Below are 21,658 nucleotides of genomic sequence, written 5' to 3' on the forward strand. Positions count from 1 at the left end.
AACCAGTTTTCGAATCTTCACAGTATTGAGAAATTCTGTATATTTTTGCCAGCCAGATTGTTGACTTAAACTCATTTGTTTTTTTTTCCTGGTATCTAATACCCAGCATTTGTATGTAACATTTACTCCTAAAAGCTTGGATTCTTCTTTCAGCCTCAGCGTTGAGTGTCCGACTTTCAGAAGTAAATTTACACCTTCGACAACAAACGTTATGATTGACTAACAAAACATTGCTCTAATTGTCTAATAGAAAGACAAATCAAAGATCTACTTAATGAAAATGTTATGCATGTAAATGAGAATGCCGTAGAAATATTTAAACTTATGTTGCAACATATTTTTTTCACACTTCCTCTTAGACTGTGATTCCAGACACTAGTCTGAATATCTAGAGACACTTCACCTGCAGAGATACCGCTGTACAATTTAATCTAACACTATCTTGTACTAGGAAATCCTGCTAATCCCAGGTCCTCATGGGCGATACCCTATAATCTTGTGTCAACATTGATCACATACCGAATGTAGGAGATTGAACTAGCTGAAATACAGAATCGGATCTAGTTTGAATCAACGTAGACAAAGCAGAGTCGGATCTAGTTTGAATCAGCGTAGACAAAACAGAGTCGGATCAAGATGGAATCAACTTAGATAACACACAGTCGGATCCAAGGTTAACTAAGCGAGAATTGAAAGTGTACGTTGTATCATGTAAGTGAAAGATAGGCGAAAATGCAATACCAAGACAATACAGCAAGTGAACACGCATTAAAAATTTAAAATACATATTTTATAGTGACAGAGTGAGACCTAATACTTTAGTACTTTTATTTGAATCATGGAAGTTGTACTTTTGTGCTCCAAGGAGAGAACTAGATGACTTACTGAAATGAATTCACTGCATGACCCTCAGTCAGCACGTTACGTCTAAGACCTAGATTTAAGAGTACTGTCCTTGTGCCTCCACGCGAGGACAGCGCTGGTGATAGCATGCAGACCCAAGACACCGGTAAGTTGAAGCATATTAAAATGTCTGCCTCTCTCTCTCTCTCCCCTCCGATATAAAGGCGGTTCGAGCCAATCAATACCACAGTCTAATGCGTCCTTGGTGTGAATGGTAATGGGGACCCACAGAGGCAAATATTTTCATTGCACCTCCGAAAGCGTCATGGTCCGAGGCGGCGAGATCAAACCACTCGTCCGCGCGGAGCGGGTTTCCTGAAAGCCTAGCTGCAGGAACGATTAACGGTGAACACTCCCATCTCAACCCCACCTCCTAACTAAGGATCACCAGCACGTGGGTCAGAGGACCTACATACAGACGGCTACAGTCCGATACTCCATTGAATACCAACATTGTCGGCAAGACTAATCTATCTAGACCATATTAATGATGACTAGTCCATGGCATTCTTGAACTTTACAATAAGGATATACATAATTTCCGCATGACAAACTGCTAAAAGGATTCTAGATATTTAAAATCACCCTTTGGCTCAGGATTTTGTGATTATACCATTACAAAAGAGATACAAGACAACGATAGCAAAGACAGACACAAACACTCTTTTGTTCCCCTGGCAATCAAATCATTAAATAAAAACTATCTGATATAAACTTGTCGAAAGTAATAATTTTGGTTTTCTATAGTTATAAAGTTTTGTGTGGTGTGATGCACAAATTGTAAGACAAATTTCCTTATGGATAATAAAGATTGTTATTGTTATCATTAAAGAGATAACGCTAAAGACTGCATATCAACTTGCACTGCTTAGAGAAGTAATAGTTTGACATTGAAATATATATATATTATACTCGTATATTTGAACTGGTGAACAAATCACTTTACTATCTTTTCATTTCTCCTTCCATGACCTGACTAAATGATTTTAAATTAGAAAGACTCAACGATTTCACCTAAAATTGATGTTTTCCCCACCATAAACTTAGGTGATCTCCCTTATGCCCTAGTCAAGTGTCGCTGCTGGTCAATACAAAAAAAGACGGACCAAATTGTTGACGGATTTTAAATAATGTCCAAGCATAATTTGTCCAGAAAAAAAAATCGATCGCTTAACGAACGTTTGAGCAGCTAATCAATATTTGAATTTCGTTTCAGGATCCAAGTTTCAATGTTCAAATATCGGTCAATGACATGGCATAGAGATTGGAGCTGGAGTAGTGAGAACTTAGTTCAACAGAAATACAGACTTGATGCAGTAGATGTCAAATATATTGCGATATATAGATTAGATGCAGTAGTGGTCAAATATATTGCAATATACAGATAAGATGCAGTAGTGGTCAAATATATTGCAATATACAGATAAGATGCAGTAGTGGTCAAATATATTGCAATATACAGATAAGATGCAGTAGTGGTCAAATATATTGCAATATACAGATTAGATGCAGTAGTGGTCAAACATATAGCAATATGTAGATTAGATGCAGTAGTGGTCAAACATATAGCAATATGTAGATTAGATGCAGTAGTGGTCAAACATATAGCAATATGTAGATTAGATGTAGTAGTGGTCAAACATATAGCAATATGTAGATTAGATGCAGTAGTGGTCAAATATATTGCAATATACAGATTAGATGCAGTAGTGGTCAAACATATAGCAATATGTAGATTAGATGTAGTAGTGGTCAAATATATTGCAATATACAGATAAGATGCAGTAGTGGTCAAATATATTGCAATATACAGATAAGATGCAGTAGTGGTCAAATATATAGCAATATGTAGATTAGATGCAGTAGTGGTCAAATATATTGCAATATACAGATAAGATGCAGTAGTGGTCAAATATATTGCAATATACAGATAAGATGCAGTAGTGGTCAAATATATTGCAATATACAGATTAGATGCAGTAGTGGTCAAACATATAGCAATATGTAGATTAGATGCAGTAGTGGTCAAACATATAGCAATATGTAGATTAGATGTAGTAGAGGTAAAAGATGCATTAAAATCAAAGACAAAAGAAACATCTTTGCAGTATTTAGCAAACAGATAGAGAAGGTAATGAAATATGATGTCCAGAGAAAAATACAGCATTGTTTAGACCAGTGATTCCCAAACTGTGTTCCCCGGAACCCTCGTGTTCCGAGAGGCCTGAATAGGTGTTCCACGAACTACTGGAATAATGAACTAGTAATAATTAACGTAGTGAATTAATCGCTCTAAAAATAAGCAAAGTGTTCTCCTGAATTCTAAGAATGTGCGAAGTGCTCCGATATGGACAAAGTTTGGGAAACACTGGTTTAGCGGGACCAAGCAACACCTTTTTTTTTTTTTTTTGCATCACCTTTCCATCTGTCTCTTGTTTTCGCGCTCGATACCAAAAATGACAAAAAAAAATATATCATAAGAAAAAGGTTATAAACGCGATATCGTAGTTTTTTAAATTATTTTTTTGTTTTGTTTAATTTTTATTGTTATTCTATTTGTCTTGGCCATCGCATCTCCTAAGTTTCCACTCTAAGGCGACTAGGAACCGAGGAAACAGTTTTTATTGCCAGCTTTCCTAATGCTGTACTTTGTAGTGCTGTACGAGAGAAGCTGCTCGTTCAACCTGAAAGGCGGTGACAAAGAGACTTACAAAACCCAAACAGCCGCACTATACCTACACTAGTCAGAATCTAACCTCCCCATCCACTGTCAAACTTACTAGTCTTACGATATACCTTTAAACATCAATACAGATTTCTACATTCTGCATGCGAGATATGGGTCATCTGCCAAAATAAAGAAAACACTAAATGGGGCTCAACAACAATGGCTGAGACGGATTTTAGGTGTCAGTTATAGAGATCGGGTCTCAAACAAGGAAATCCCATGCCGAACTGGGAGTCGCAGCGTCCAATTTCTCAAGCAACTCTGGTCACCAAAGGACAGCTTTCAATAAATATCTCAATCATACAAGATGCTTCAACCAGAGACTACTTTAGACCAACCCAGTTGTCCCCGAAATGAGTGAAAGGAAAGAGTTCCATAGCAAATTCGTTGTTCTCAACTAAAACTATTATATAGGCCTGAACTAGTATTTATCAAGGTAAAACCAAGAAAGTTGCCTTACCTTGATTAGGACACAACAAGAGTTTTAACAAATGTAGGCTTAACAAATACTACCATGTAGGCTAAGTCTTAACAAATACTACCATGAAAGCGATACTGTACTAAGGAATAACGAGTTCAACCCACTTCTGCACCAGATAGTCATGATTACCGATATCTCAACTTTACCGATACTCTGGGCGCAAGTGTCAATCAATTTACTATCGCCGAGGTAAGTAAAATGGAAAAACATTTGAATTAGAAATTCATTTCCTCACTATTTGAAATGACTTTTCTGTTCTTGTACTATTAATCAGAACGAAATGAGCGAATTTTATTTTGACACCCAGAACAGAAAATCGACTGATTAACAGTAGGCCTTCAAAAGGCAACAGAGTTTGTGTGACAAAACGGTCTTGGCAGGAATGTCTACATATGTCCCATTAGTTTTGATTTAGAACACACACAGAAAAGTTAATGGAATTCAATGTTATTTTGTATGGACATAGATCTAAACATGATCTGATGGATATAGATCTGAACATGATCTGATAGATATAGATCTAAACATGATCTGATGGATATAGATCTAAACATGATCTGATGGATATAGATCTAAACATGATCTGATGGATATAGATCTAAACATGATCTGATGGATATAGATCTAAACATGATCTGATGGTTATAGATCTGAACATGATCTGATAGATATAGATCTAAACATGATCTGATAGATATAGATCTAAACATGATCTGATGGATATAGATCTAAACATGATCTGATGGTTATAGATCTGAACATGATCTGATAGATATAGATCTAAACATGATCTGATAGATATAGATCTAAACATGATCTGATGGATATAGATCTAAACATGATCTGATGGATATAGATCTGAACATGATCTGATGGATATAGATCTAAACATGATCTGATAGATATAGATCTAAACATGATCTGATAGATATAGATCTAAACATGATCTGATAGATATAGATCTAAACATGATCTGATAGATATAGATCTAAACATGATCTGATAGATATAGATCTAAACATGATCTGATGGATATAGATCTAAACATGATCTGATAGATATAGATCTAAACATGATCTGATAGATATAGATCTAAACATGATCTGATGGATATAGATCTAAACATGATCTGATGGTTATAGATCTGAACATGATCTGATAGATATAGATCTAAACATGATCTGATAGATATAGATCTAAACATGATCTGATGGATATAGATCTAAACATGATCTGATGGATATAGATCTGAACATGATCTGATGGATATAGATCTAAACATGATCTGATAGATATAGATCTAAACATGATCTGATAGATATAGATCTAAACATGATCTGATAGATATAGATCTAAACATGATCTGATAGATATAGATCTAAACATGATCTGATAGATATAGATCTAAACATGATCTGATAGATATAGATCTAAACATGATCTGATAGATATAGATCTAAACATGATCTGATGGATATAGATCTAAACATGATCTGATAGATATAGATCTAAACATGATCTGATGGATATAGATCTAAACATGATCTGATGGATATAGATCTAAACATGATCTGATGGATATAGATCTAAACATGATCTGATGGATATAGATCTAAACATGATCTGATGGATATAGATCTAAACATGATCTGATGGATATAGATCTAAACATGATCTGATGGATATAGATCTAAACATGATCTGATGGATATAGATCTAAACATGATCTGATAGATATAGATCTAAACATGATCTGATAGATATAGATCTAAACATGATCTGATAGATATAGATCTAAACATGATCTGATAGATATAGATCTAAACATGATCTGATAGATATAGATCTAAACATGATCTGATAGATATAGATCTAAACATGATCTGATGGATATAGATCTAAACATGATCTGATAGATATAGATCTAAACATGATCTGATAGATATAGATCTAAACATGATCTGATGGATATAGATCTAAACATGATCTGATGGTTATAGATCTGAACATGATCTGATAGATATAGATCTAAACATGATCTGATAGATATAGATCTAAACATGATCTGATGGATATAGATCTGAACATGATCTGATGGATATAGATCTAAACATGATCTGATAGATATAGATCTAAACATGATCTGATAGATATAGATCTAAACATGATCTGATAGATATAGATCTAAACATGATCTGATAGATATAGATCTAAACATGATCTGATAGATATAGATCTAAACATGATCTGATAGATATAGATCTAAACATGATCTGATAGATATAGATCTAAACATGATCTGATGGATATAGATCTAAACATGATCTGATAGATATAGATCTAAACATGATCTGATAGATATAGATCTAAACATGATCTGATGGATATAGATCTAAACATGATCTGATGGTTATAGATCTGAACATGATCTGATAGATATAGATCTAAACATGATCTGATAGATATAGATCTAAACATGATCTGATGGATATAGATCTGAACATGATCTGATGGATATAGATCTAAACATGATCTGATAGATATAGATCTAAACATGATCTGATAGATATAGATCTAAACATGATCTGATAGATATAGATCTAAACATGATCTGATAGATATAGATCTAAACATGATCTGATAGATATAGATCTAAACATGATCTGATAGATATAGATCTAAACATGATCTGATGGATATAGATCTAAACATGATCTGATGGATATAGATCTAAACATGATCTGATGGATATAGATCTAAACATGATCTGATGGATATAGATCTAAACATGATCTGATGGATATAGATCTAAACATGATCTGATGGATATAGATCTAAACATGATCTGATGGATATAGATCTAAACATGATCTGATGGATATAGATCTAAACATGATCTGATAGATATAGATCTAAACATGATCTGATGGATATAGATCTAAACATGATCTGATGGATATAGATCTAAACATGATCTGATGGATATAGATCTAAACATGATCTGATGGATATAGATCTAAACATGATCTGATGGATATAGATCTAAACATGATCTGATGGATATAGATCTAAACATGATCTGATGGATATAGATCTAAACATGATCTGATGGATATAGATCTAAACATGATCTGATAGATATAGATCTAAACATGATCTGATGGATATAGATCTAAACATGATCTGATGGATATAGATCTAAACATGATCTGATGGATATAGATCTAAACATGATCTGATAGATATAGATCTAAACATGATCTGATAGATATAGATCTAAACATGATCTGATGGATATAGATCTAAACATGATCTGATGGATGTAGATCTAAACATGATCTGATGGATATAGATCTAAACATGATCTGATAGACATAGATCTAAACATGATCTGATAGACATAGATCTAAACATGATCTGATGGATGTAGATCTAAACATGATCTGATAGACATAGATCTAAACATGATCTGATGGATATAGATCTAAACAGGATCTGATGGATATAGATCTAAACATGATCTGATGGATATAGATCTAAACATGATCTGATGGATATAGATCTAAACAGGATCTGATAGACATAGATCTAAACAGGATCTGATGGATATAGATCTAAACATGATCTGATGGATATAGATCTAAACATGATCTGATGGATATAGATCTAAACATGATCTGATGGATATAGATCTAAACAGGATCTGATGGATATAGATCTAAACATGATCTGATGGATATAGATCTAAACATGATCTGATGGATATAGATCTAAACATGATCTGATGGATATAGATCTAAACAGGATCTGATGGATATAGATCTAAACATGATCTGATGGATATAGATCTAAACATGATCTGATGGATATAGATCTAAACAGGATCTGATGGATATAGATCTAAACAGGATCTGATGGATATAGATCTAAACATGATCTGATGGATATAGATCTAAACATGATCTGATGGATATAGATCTAAACATGATCTGATGGATATAGATCTAAACATGATCTGATGGATATAGATCTAAACATGATCTGATGGATGTAGATCTAAACATGATCTGATGGATATAGATCTAAACATGATCTGATAGATATAGATCTAAACATGATCTGATTACATATATTGTGTCGACATTTGTTTTGTTTTTTAAATCCATTATAAAATATTAAACAGTGAAAACAAAAAGTTCTATATCTGTAATAATAAATGCTTTTATTTGGTAGTCAGCGATGTCACCTTTTCAAAGTATTCTGTCCTCTTCCTATAACTATAATGAAACACATTTCAATAGACATAAAGACTAGAGCTGACTTCCTAGTACAAGTGAAGACAAGAGATACAGTCGTGGAGCAGGATGACCACAAGGTCATAGAAGAAAGAAACAATAAAATCACTGGACTTACCATCGTCTTTGAGATCTGCTGTGATTGGCATTTTCATTGGCAGTGGACGTTTAGGGCTACTGGTGTTCATGTCCAAGCCACCAGTAGCTCCATCAGCAAGGGATAGTCCAGCAGTAGTCCTAGGGAGATCCAGCCTGCCCGCTAGTGCTGCATCTGTTAATTGTGTTGCGGGTGCCGTGTGCCCATCCATGACTGGAGTCCTTAGAGCGGCATTGCCTTCCTGCCTCGGTTTACTGGAGTCTTTCACGTCAATGATATGGTTAGAGGTCGCCCATTTTTCCTCTACATGTCTCCGCACCAGAACCAGCTCTCTGCGCTTGAGCTCTGTCAGGGACGGCGCTGGGCTTTGGGAGGAGGTGCTGCTCGTCCTGGCCGACCCAGCGAGCTGAAGGTCCACAAGGGCCAACTTGGGGCCAGCGTGCTTGGAGCCGGCCGCCTTCCCAAACACCCGCGCAGAGGTGAACTGACCGCTTTTGGAGAGCTTCCTCTCGTTCGAGACCCACCGAACGTCAGGGTGCTGCTGTGTGTGGGCGGCGTGCCGGTGCTGGCTGGACGGCGGGGTGGACGAAGAGGATGTGTAGGTGAACGAAGAGGATGAGGTGCTCGGGGGCGAAGAGAGGGCGAACAGGTTGTAGTTCGTGAGCGAGTTGGACGCCGAGGGTGGCGGCGCGTACGGTGAGGAGGACAGGGAAGTGTGTGATCCGACTGAAGCCGGCGGCGCGGCGCCGTCTACCGTTGATCCAGGGACGCGAGAAAAGTTGAGGAAATGAATGTCCGTCTCACGCAAGTCCTTGCTGTTGGTTGAAGTGCTGTCTGATGTCCCGTGGATGTCTGGCGGGTAAGCCAAACTGTCTTGATATGTACCGTCCCAGTTCACCTGCAGGAGATCATCCACAAAGTGAAATGTAGTTCCATAAGAATATTTTCTCCTTTTACCTCCATTCTCTCCCCCCCCCCCACCCCAACAAACACATGTGTTCATCATTTTTCTATTTTTTTTTTACAAAGCTTTTATCAACTCTGTCTGTCTGATAAAAAGTGTGTACATACTCATTCTCGGATCAAGCTGAAACTTTCCACAATTATTCATAGGCGCAGACAAGACATAAATGAATCCATATTTTAAAAAAAAAACAATTAATGAAATAATTACTGGTAATTAACTATTTTGTTTGAAGGGAAATTAATCATTCAATATTCATATATATCATTAAATTTGTAGGGTTTAGCCCCCTTAAATAATTGTTAACGCTACTTCTCCCACACGCATTCTCCGATCAAGTTGATACTTTCATAAAACAATTATTTAGTGTACTGAACAAAATATGAATCAATACAAAAATAAACCAATTAGTCAATTAATTATTGATATTTAATTATTTTGTTTCATATCGAATAACATTATTGATATAGTTGTAAAAACAGATTTGTTTCTCTTAGATAAGCTTTGTTTTTTTTGTTTTTTTTTTTTTTTTTTTCAAAAAATTTAACAAAATATTTCGCTTGCTTTTGAGTTTATTTTAAATAGGTTCAATACCATTCATCCTTCACATTTGACAAGAAATTAAACATTTAACATTTTGATAATTGCACAATACTAACCTCTCTTAACTGAAGAGTTCTGGTGAAGTCAACACGTCGAGGGCTATCCTCTCGGAGAACATTGCCTGCAGTGCTTCTCACGTCCTCACGACTGCGGGTCGTCGCCCTGGCCTCAAGGTGAGGTTCGGGCCGCCTCGATGTCTGTTCGGTGCCATTCTCTAGGCTTTTTTCGTCTGCGGAGACAGTGAACAAATAAAAAAGAGAGTCAAAACAGCAAGTCCACAGATTTGGGGAGCACTTCGTGGGCTAATTTATATAAAAAAAAAAATAAAGCCACTGTACCAAGATGAACACTTTTTCTTTTCTATACTAGTACAACTACAAATTAACTTTGATCGGCTCGAGTTCCTTGACTGTATTGTAACTGTTAATTAACAGCTTGTTTTGGGGGGGGGGGGGGGGAGCTAGATTTTCATGGAACAGTACACTCAAAGAAAGTCGACTTTACTACCTTTTAATGCAAACAAAAATGTCTACAATTGCCTCTTGTTGATGCCTCTGGAATGTATTTAATGAATAGTTGGCTAAGGAACTGAGCTGGTATACATCTAGACGTGTACTCATTAGCCTATGTCCTATGTATTAATGATCATAGAATAAGACCTTACAACTTACTGCAGTAGCTTTGGTTATTTAGTGAAATCCTCTGCGAGCTTCTATCGGCATTCTGTGTACTAAGTTCTACTCGAGCCTAGTAGGCCTTATATCTGTACTAAATTCAACTGTTTTCAATAAGCCAATACCCAAGAAGATAAAAGCAACTCGAGTGAAAGTACAACACATACTCTACAACTAAACAATATCACATTAGAGAAAAAAAAAAGTCACATTCCGGCACTGCCACAAAAAGTCACACCCACTCGCCCCTCCAAAGTAGGTCAATACAGGCAAAAAAAAAAAAAATCATGGTTTCAAAATACTGGTCTTATAATAGTGGTATTGTGGGAGATCATTGAAACAGACGGCTTGATCCACACACCAAATAGCGACGGACAGTGAAATGAGGCCACATGATCAGCAAGAGACGAATTCTGTCGCTCGTTTAATGGGGAGAGAACTATTTGCAAAAGGAGCACTGAAAGTTGTTTACGAGCCTAACGACGCAAAAGTGGAGAGACTTTGATACAGACGACACGCATCAGGTTATAGTAATGTCTTCACTTAGAGAGTGGAAGGGGCAAACAAGAACACTTGTACCAGCTTAGTAGTAGCTTGAATGAAAATGTTACCATTTGAATAGATTCCAAAACATCTTGAGTGCATCAGTAATCAACCCATTGTGATTCTGGTAGTGGAATTAAGGCTTCGGATACTCGGCACAGACAATACAATAAATCAATGCTTACTATGGTAGACCACTGCTAATCACTCCAGGGTGAACGTGGTGAAGATCAGGTAGATCTTCCATACAACAGGACACAGACCCATTCAAACAGGACAAGGGTCCATTCAAAAAGGACACAGACCCATACAAAACAGGGCACAGACCCTGTCCTACAAACTACGCAGGCACATGCCTACATGAAAGATTGAAGAATTCCTAATGACAGCCTCTATGCTGAGCTGTATGCCAAAGAAGCCAGGCGTCCAAGATTAACGCAAGCGGGAATTAAGGACTGCAACTAACGATGACTGTATGTAGGAGGAACTCGCCAAAGATAGGACAGTATAGAGGCAGGCTGTGGTACGGTCCTCGCAGATAGCAAAATTAACAATATATGTAGGGAACATAACTATCATACAAGCATAGCTCAGTCTCGTACAAACCAGTGCACAGACCCAGACAAACAGGGTACTGTGTCGTACAAACAGGACACAGCCCAAACGTACAAACAAGCCCAAAAACCTATCACATTCTATTATTTTCTTAATTAAAAAAAAATGTTTTTGATGCCCATGTGTTCGCCTTGGGTAGATTGTTGGTGTAGATAACTGGTGTGTAAAGGTAGCAAAAGAAATCTACATTACACCATCACTGACACACATTCTCAGATGTCTCAGACCAAAATAGAACAGAAACAACGTGGTGAAAAAAACAAGTTACATTTTTATTGTAAGCCACTTCGTACCAAACAATGTTGGAGTCCATTAGTTCTAAAAATAGTCATCTGGGGCATCAAAGATTTTTTTTTCTCCTTTAAACATTATTAGACTGAACACAAAGTCATTTGTAGCTTGGAAACAATAATGAGGAAAATGTTTTCAAAGCAAGCCTGAAATAATGAATTTTTTAAACAAGTTTTATCAAATGAACTTAATTATTTCCCCCCACACGCCAGGATATTGAAATCACATACTACTAGGACTCCAATTAAAAACTCTTCATGCAAATATTTTGTGTTTATCTGAGAAGTCTTGAAGTGTTTACTGGAGCCATTCCACAAGGTCTGACTTACTCTTAAGTCCTTTAAAAGAATATCACGTGACTTAAAAACCACGTGACTGAGCTAATGAACAAGTTGCTGGAAAACTGGAGAAAATTCATCTCATCTTATCTTCTTATCTTATATAATACAGACGTTACTTCAAAAAAAGAAGATGATTACGTCCTACGCGTCATGCATTTAGTCATGCATATTAACCAATGACTTAAATTCTGCTAAGTCACTGGTTTTCCTGGCTAGCTCAGGCAACCCATTCCATGCTCTAATAGCACTAGGGAAGAAGGAGTATTTGTACAAATTTGTCCTAGCATATGGAACGAGGAATGTGCCTTTAACTTTGTGTCTTTCTGAGTATTTTATTAAATTTTGTTTTTGTATTTGAAGATTATGGTTCAGTGTTTTATGTATAATTGCTACTTTACTTCTGAGTCTTCTGTCCTGAAGGCTTTCTAAATTTAGAGATTTTACTAAAGGTGTTACTCTAGTCAAATGTGAATATTCGTTTGTTATGAATCTCACTGCTCTATTTTGTGTCTGTTCCAGTTTCTTGTTTTCTTGAGTTGAGGGGTCCCAAACGGAGGATGCATATTCTATTATTGGCCTAACCAAGGTTAAATAACATTTTAGTTTTATTTTCTTATTTGATTTATAGAAATTTCTTTTAATAAATCCTAATGCTTTGTTGGATTTTTTTTATAGTTTCATCAATATGTGGATTCCATGACAGTTTTTCATTTATTATAACACCTAGGTATTTTGCGTTTTTAGTTTGTGTTACTGGTTTGCCATGAATAAGATAAGTGGAATTAATTAGTTTTAGTTTTTTTTGTTACTCTTAACAACTGACATTTTTCTGGGTGGAATGACATGATCCAATTTGATTCCCATTTCTGTAATTAATCTAATTCTCTTTGTAAAATATCTGTGTCTTGTGTTGTTTTTATTGTTCTATATATTATGCAATCGTCTGCAAATAATCTGACTTTGTTCCTGAACTAATGCAATTTGGTAAATCATTTATGTAAATTAAAAATAGTAGTGGACCCAAGACTGTAATTGTTCAGTAATTGACATATACGTTAGCTGCATGTTTATATAAATGGGTAGCACTTGGCAGTTTGGGTCCACTAAATGTAAGATGAAACTTTCCAACAGTTCTTTTCACTTCAAAGTCTTTGGCACCACGAAAGATCACTCTCAACACAAGGGCTGAACCTAAACACAAGTTATTAAACCCCTAGATTGAAAACGGTTTGATATAGTAATATGAGCCCGCTGCTAACACTTAGCATATAGATACAATCAACAAATACATTGACACAGAGACAGGATCTATCGCAGACATTTCTCTCTGCCCATTCACTAGCGTTTGAAGGTATTCAGTGTAGAAAAGCGAGGGGGGTGGGGGTGGAGGGTCGCGGAGAAAGTTGGCAGTAAACAGAGCTCCCTATCTGACGGTACACAAATGTAAAGCAACGATTAACAATTTATTATAACTTGAGACCGGCATTATCGATCTGTTTTAAACTGTACAGGCCGGTTCTACTAGGGACTTAAATAGGCTGCACACACACACACTGTTCTTGTCTCGGGCTACTTAATTGAATTCGACTAACATTCATCACCGTCAAGTAAAACTCCAGAGATCTGGGAGGTGTTTGACAGCTAGTGATAGGTTCAGACATCATTCCATGGTTCAAGGCTACACCATCAAAAGTTCGTTCACTGCTTTAGTCAAATGTCTTTGTGTGAAGGACCTCATGATACATTATTTATACATCGAGAAATGAACGTCACTCAGGGAGAATGGGAATTTCCAAAAATTAAAAATAGAAGTCTAGAAAAGGTACTATACGATACCATAAGAATGCAAAATATTCTTTAGTCATAATAAGGTTGATGATAACTAAGATTTGTCCAAATTTTGACATACTTTGTTCTACTAATCTATGATATGCATCTATGTAAACTCACAAAAGCATATTGTCTGGTGAGAAGGCGAATTCTGTGGTTAATCAACCCAAACAAAAACTTCTAATATAAATTCAAACGACAAAACGTTACGGATACAACAGACGTGAACTTGGGCGTATGAAGGAGCAGTGTAGAGGTCGGCCATAAATGCAACATGTCGAGTGATGGGACATCGACAGTCTTAATGACATGGTATAAATATTTTGGACGTAGGTAGGTCAAGATCAAACAGACACAAGAAGCGGCAGTCCATTGACTTTCATTCAAATTTTTTATGTTAAGATCAGGATTGGCATATTGTAACAATGTCACATGAAAAAAAAACTGACTTGGTCGCAAGCTCCATCAAGACCTGACACTCGAAGCAATATTTTATGGTATCGATGTGTAACACTGTGTAGTCAATTGTGTGGTACCGGTGTGTAACCACTTTATCAGTCTACTGTGTGGTACCGGTGTGTAACCACTTTGTCAGTCTACTGTGTGGTATCGATGTGTAACTCCTTTGTCAGTCTACTGTGTGGTACCGGTGTGTAACCACTTTATCAGTCTACTGTGTGGTACCGGTGTGTAACCACTTTGTCAGTCTACTGCGTGGTACCGGTGTGTAACCACTTTGTCATTCTACTGTGTGGTACCGGTGTGTAACCACTTTATCAGTCTACTGTGTGGTACCGGTGTGTAACCACTTTATCAGTCTACTGTGTGGTATCGATGTGTAACCACTCTGTCAGTCTACTGTGTGGTATCGATGTGTAACCACTCTGTCAGTCTACTGTGTGGTACCGGTGTGTAACCACTTTATCAGTCTACTGTGTGGTATCGATGTGTAACCACTTTGTCAGTCTACTGTGTGGTATCAGTGTGCCTGTGTGGTATATGTGTGCCCAAACATCGTACTCACATCAGTTCAATCCCACTCTCATACCCTATTTGAATACCCTCCCTCTCAGTACCTGCTGTGGTATCAATACGTACTCCCACAGTCAGTGCAGCCCAGAGTGTTAGTCATTTATCTAGTATCATTGTTAGCCCACATCGCAAACAGAAAATGTGACTAGATCTATCTAGACTCGGAGAGAAATTAAAACTACCATCGACTGTGGTTAGCGTGACTTATTAAAGTACCTGATTGAAAGAAAACTCACGGAGTCATTGACAAACTAGATCTAACTTCTGAGTATTCAAAGAAGTCCACATTTATACACATGAAAGCAAATCTCTAAACAGCTTTTCTGTATATCCGTGGACTAGAACTGGGAAGTATTGAGAAGCAAAGCATTTGAATAAACAATATAGTAAATTATCTTATTCATCAGTGTAGAATTGAATGTCGTAGTTCTTTCGCCTGTTACACAAAGTAATTTGTATAATGTAGTTGTCCACAGTGATCTCCTGCTAAGAAGAGCTGCCGTAGGGGATAAGTAGAGAGACTTGGTTATACCAGTGATGCCCAACCTAATTCGACCTGCGGGCCATTTTAATTTCTGACACTCGTGTCGTGGGCCATATGAGGTACAAAAAACGACATGAAATCAACCTGAAACTATCTGATGAGAAACTTACATTAATTAATTAACTGAGACATTGGAAGCTTATATATATTTTTTACACATCTGAAAGTGGCTTCATTTCTCTGCTTAAAATGTGAGTAACATAGTCGCTAGTTTTACCACCGACTCATTTTTCTTGCCTCTTTTTGGTAAATATTCCCATCGATCCTCCAATCTCTAAGCGTAGTTTAACAATCTTTTATTCGCGGCTCAAACCAAGAGTGCCGCCATACTTGTTGCATAATGCTTTTATATGTTGTCACACTTTCTGTACAAAACCAATCTGTTGGCTTATCATGTTTCACAAGATCAAGATCAGTTCCACTTTTCCTGGTAGATTTACATTCCATTTCATAAACACACAAATGTTAAAGGTTAGTAGTGAGGGCACTAACGTAAGAAAAGAGGCATTTTTCAACTTTTTTTTTTTTTTTTTGAAGGGGCGATTTTCTACCCTTTTGCGACATTTCGGCGGCCCGGATAGAATGATTGCTAGTTAACCAAGACGTCCATGCCATTATTTGTCTATTTTAAAACGCCTATCCCAATCTTCCTCTCATTTTGTTACGATTTTCTCTAGGTTCCATTATATTGCCACCACATTTTTTATTGTCGCTTTCTCTTCTTTTTCTCTCTTACTGAAGTATGTAGCTGAAAGTAAGTAAATAACGGCATAAAAAATACCAAAGAAAAACAAAGAGCAGGTAACAGTGATTAGGTCTGAGTGTTAAATCCTCCAAAGGCCAACTGCTGGAGTCCATAGCAAGAAATACATGCCTCTCAATTTTCAGTTCACACGGACACCTAATGGGAGAGACAGTGACAATCATTTGTATGATAATGTGATTGATTTCATTTGGTGTCAGCTGTTACCTTCATTCCTAGACACGTGTAGGATAAGGAACGTCTGTAATGTATAAGATGCTTTCACTTTTGCGTTGATGTTCCTAATGCTTGTTGGTTCATTTCAAAGTCTTAAATAAATTGTTTCAGACAGAAGTTTGTGCGGATCTTTTGTTAGTGTTCTAGATCCAACTGGAGGTCACTTACAAGGGCCGCCCGCGGGATACACAATTGAGACCACAAGAAAATCCACTGCAGACGTAGACGGCGAAAAGAAAATCGACCACTGGAGGACAATGGTTATGTCCGAGCCGGAAGTGGCAAAGTATTTAGGTCATAGCTGGTGCTGAATATCCACGGGAAATACATCATTCCTCATTAATTTTCGGACAAGCCTTATAATTATTACAACAAGCACAATGAACATAAACAATTAGTTCATCAAAGTTATATATGCCTTCACTGTACAACAATCTTATACGGAGTGTTTGTTTTATTCACACTTGTATTCAGCTTTTGTCAAAAGAAATCGAAATAATATAACCATAAAAACTAATCGCCTAACAAACTAAATGTCCAGTTTACACGCGAGATAGATCTCATGTATGTGGCAATGAATGGACAGAACTATTTGCCTTAAATTTATCAATGGCACGCCAACTCCTACTTCAGTTCTTTTCTTTCAAGTTTTTTAAGTTAAGGGAGATAAGTCACATTTTGTAATGACCAAAACAACAACACTGCAGACAATTTTAAAACACACAAAATATAACTTTAATAACTTTCCAACAGAAAAAATAGCTTCACAAACACTCCTTTTTTTTTTTTACTTTAATTAACTTTCCATCATGTTCCACCATAATAGGAGTCTACCGCCAATAAGACTGTACCGTCAATACTAAGTGCTGTATTGGTTAGATTGCATGAGACACCCAACAACCGTATATATGCCGTGGAACATAATGGAGAGAAAACAAAAAAGGAAATATGACTACAGATCTGAATCATTCCTATTCTCTTGCGAACACACCATTGTCTGATCATATGTGCAGTTGTTGTTTTTTTTTTTCAACATCAGGCGTGACTTATGAATTGACCAAAAGATATTTGTATGTACATTCTTTGTACAAGTCCAAGCATAAGCATTGTTAGGGTAACTCCATCTCAATCTTCAATGTTTACCCCAACTTTACAATTCTTGACTTTCTAGTCTCCACCACCTTGTGCCTAATAGGATTATTTGTGGGAATATTATTATATTAACATAAAAAAAAAATAAACTACATAGAATCCTAAATGCTGCTGGTAAAGTCATTGGCAAAAACAAAACCCATTTGTGCAGCTGTTTTGAGACAAACATCTATAAAAAAGCTAACAAGATCCTAGAAATAAAAAAAATCACCCTTAGGATCAGGATTTTGTGACTTTACCTTCACAAAAGAGATACAAGACACCGATAGCAAAGACAGACACAAATACTCTTTTGTTCCCCTGGCAATCAAATAATTAAATAGAAACTAACTGATATAAACTTTTCGCATGTAAATTATGAGTGAGTCTGGTTTTCTATAGTTATTTTTTGTTTGCTGTAATGCACACATTGTAAGACAAATTTCCTTATGGATAATAAAGATTATTATTATTATATTATCTTGTATTCGTACACATAGGACCCTAAGCGTTTAGACCGAGAGCGCGACGCAAATCATTCCTATCTGTCTCAGTACAGTTCGAATAGGTCATCCCAATATAAATGAGAGCACCTTTTAAAAGTAATAGTGTCATGACAGTCAGTTCACTAATGTCTTTTTACAATAGTGTCATGACAGTCAGTTCACTAACGTCTTCTTACAATAGTGCCATGACACTCAGTTCACTTACGTCTTTTTACAATAGTGTCATGACAGTCGAATCTAAAAGTTACATATGAGATTGAGTCTCTACTAGTCATGGGCCTAGGCGCAAGGAACCACTGTATGCCACTGCTTTATAGTTAGCTTCAAAATCCCACCCCACAAAGCGAGCTACACCAAATGCCATGACGATAGACTTACCTGTAGACCTGATGACTTTACGTCGGCTAACTGAATGTACTGGACTCACTAGACCCGTAGGTTTGGAGACTGACGAGTTCTGCGAAATGAAAAAAAAAAGGTTTAGCCACAATTAGATAATAATAACAAAATCAAAGACCAGTCCCAGTGATGTCATTTTATTTGATTCTATTAAAATGGTTCGTCAGGGAGATAACTCTGGTTCGCTACTTTTCCATTCGCTCCCCTTTGAGCCAAAAACATTTTTAAAATCAGAAATTACGTTTTTTATTCACAATCACACCCATTCATGCTTGACGACGCCAGCAACCAACAATTTCCACCTGAGTACTAAACAACCAGACAGATGAATCAATGATGAGATGTAATTACCTAATTGAAACTCAATGCTACAAGAGAGTTGTTCTGCACTGCTGCCAATGATTTGGAACAGAAAATGGTCAATTGTAATGCTGACAGAAAATTGGAACTGATAATGAACTAGCAAAATAGAAAAAAAAAAACTTAAAAAAAAACAAACTTATAGTAAGTGTAATTGTATCAATTAGTTTGGATCGGTCGAGTAATTAAATTTGTAATTGATCAAGACTGACAATAATAAATCTGTACAATTAGATATTATTTTTACCAATAGTTGTTGCTTTTTTAAACGCCATTGCATGCTTTTAGCTCCTATCACTTCTCTGGACCAGTTGGGAAACAAAAAAAAAAAAGGGGGGGGAGAAGGGGGTATCTGGGTAAGTGAATGTTACCGTGATCGCTTTTTCCAATGCCTTTATACATAATCAAAAAAGTTGTTCGACTTGAATTCGAGCCTCCTCAAGCCATTACACTAACCACTCTGCGAAGTGCTTATGAAAATAGAAGGTTTTATAGTTATCTAGTGTTACATTCAAACTTGATCCAAGATTGGGTGTGGGAGAATTAACGTGTACAGAATTTTTACCACACAAACAGAGATGATATAAGCTTTGAAAAAGTTTTGTGTTTCACAAACACTAAGCGACTATGTGACTGTGTGTCTGGAGTTATACAAGAATAGCGGCTTGATATCTTGAAAAGTTCAAAAGGAGGAGGGGGGGCATAACCTCTTAGGACATGTTTATTGTTACCAAGTTTGGGATGGCTACCAATCAAATAATTCGAACTGACTGATGAAGGTACCAAGAGCTCATAATTATCCTATTAATGAAATATAAGACATAGATATCTAGATCTACTCTCAAAGCTGATTGGAACTAAAGTTTTTTGTTTTTCAGATTTCGCCCAAAGAAATCAAACCAATGTGCAGACATGATGTCACGAAGACTACGTTCTAGACCACCAGCGCCCTCTCTTTGATTTGTTTCACAGTTTAAAACGTTCATCTTTTTAAACATTTCCTGGACACAATGACCTTAAACTAGAATGGACACCATGAAAGTGTTAAACAAACTATCGAAAAATTATCGGGGTAAGGATAAAATAATGGGACAAGGGAAGTAATTACATTTTTTAAATGGTGTGTATGGAATGGCTTTAAAAACAACTTATTTGGTCCATATTTCACTGTCGGACCAAGTCACCAATAGTAAGGGTAGCTATGTCTCCAACTCTGACAGGTTGCTAAGCAACAGGTTACATGTGCATCTGGTGATCTTCTTTGTTCGCCGTTCACAAACTATGTAAACATTTCTTTTCACGACATTGTCCGCAGTAACCAAATCATTCACTTACAGTGTCATATTCAATAGTAAAGAAGCAAAATATTTTTGAAAATCATTTTAAAAAGCTGATCTAAGTGAAATAGATAAGTCCTTACAACTATATCACTAAAGTATGTGGAAGTTATTTCCATTTTCCCATATCAAACAAAATAATTAATTACCAATAATTAATTGACTAATTGGTTAATTTTTCAATTATGTTTAATTAGGTACAAATGATAATTGTTTAAACTTTCAACTTGATTCGAAAATGAGTGTGGGATAAATAACGGGTACAATTCTTTAAGGAGACGAAACCCGACATATTTAACCACATCTGTGGAAATATAAAGGATTAATTTACCTTTCTGTATCAAACAAAATAACCAGTAATTAAGAAGACTAATTGTTTTTTTTTTATTGATTCATGTTTTGTCTACGCCAGTGTTTCTCAAACTTATTCTTTAGAGAGGTTGATGCTTGTGGTGGCCTACTAGTTAATTATTCCAGTAGCTCGTGGAACACAGAATGGGAAACACTGGTTTACGCCAATGAATAAATGTGAAAAGTTTCAAGTTGATCCGAGAATAGGTGTGGGAGAAATGACGTGTTCAAACGTTTTACCAGACATATTGAGTTGATATAAGCTTTGTGTAAAAACAGTCATAGGCTAGGGTTCTTGAGAGTGAAAGAGTACAATCTATATCTGACTGGAGAGACTTAGATTTGACCTCCACCATGTTTAGCCCACCTGGAGACACACCGACAAAACTCGGGGGGAAACAGGGAGGAGACGGTGTCACTTTCAAAGAAAATGTTTAATTACAAACATCACACGTTAAAGTCGCCAGAACATTAGGAAACGATCAAGCCCGAACGAAAACCAATCAGCCAAGCGAGTAGAGCCTCTTATTAGTTCTATAACTTGTAGTCTCTTTAAAGTTCTATAACTTGCCAAGCTAATGCGAGTAGAGTCTCTTATTAGTTCTATAACTTGTAGTCTCTTTAAAGTTCTATAACTTGCCAAGCTAATGCGAG

The 21,658-nt window shown here is 36.4% G+C and overlaps 1 protein-coding gene across 6 annotated transcripts in view; it reads right to left on the reverse strand.

The window, feature by feature from the left end:
• LOC106058351 (centrosome-associated protein 350-like) overlaps positions 1-21,658 on the reverse strand; it is a 119,594-nt gene that overhangs the window by 44,876 nt on the left and 53,060 nt on the right. For all 6 annotated transcript variants that reach the window (XM_056041271.1, XM_056041272.1, XM_056041273.1 and 3 more), the window contains 3 exons: positions 18,936-19,014; positions 10,128-10,300; positions 8,526-9,402 (listed from right to left, as the gene is read on the reverse strand). In XM_056041271.1, the coding sequence (XP_055897246.1) occupies positions 8,526-9,402; positions 10,128-10,300; positions 18,936-19,014 (1,129 nt within the window). The remainder of the gene's footprint in view (positions 1-8,525; positions 9,403-10,127; positions 10,301-18,935; positions 19,015-21,658) is intronic.

Source organism: Biomphalaria glabrata, chromosome 9 (genome assembly GCF_947242115.1).
Source record: "Biomphalaria glabrata chromosome 9, xgBioGlab47.1, whole genome shotgun sequence".
NCBI lineage: Eukaryota > Metazoa > Mollusca > Gastropoda > Planorbidae > Biomphalaria > Biomphalaria glabrata.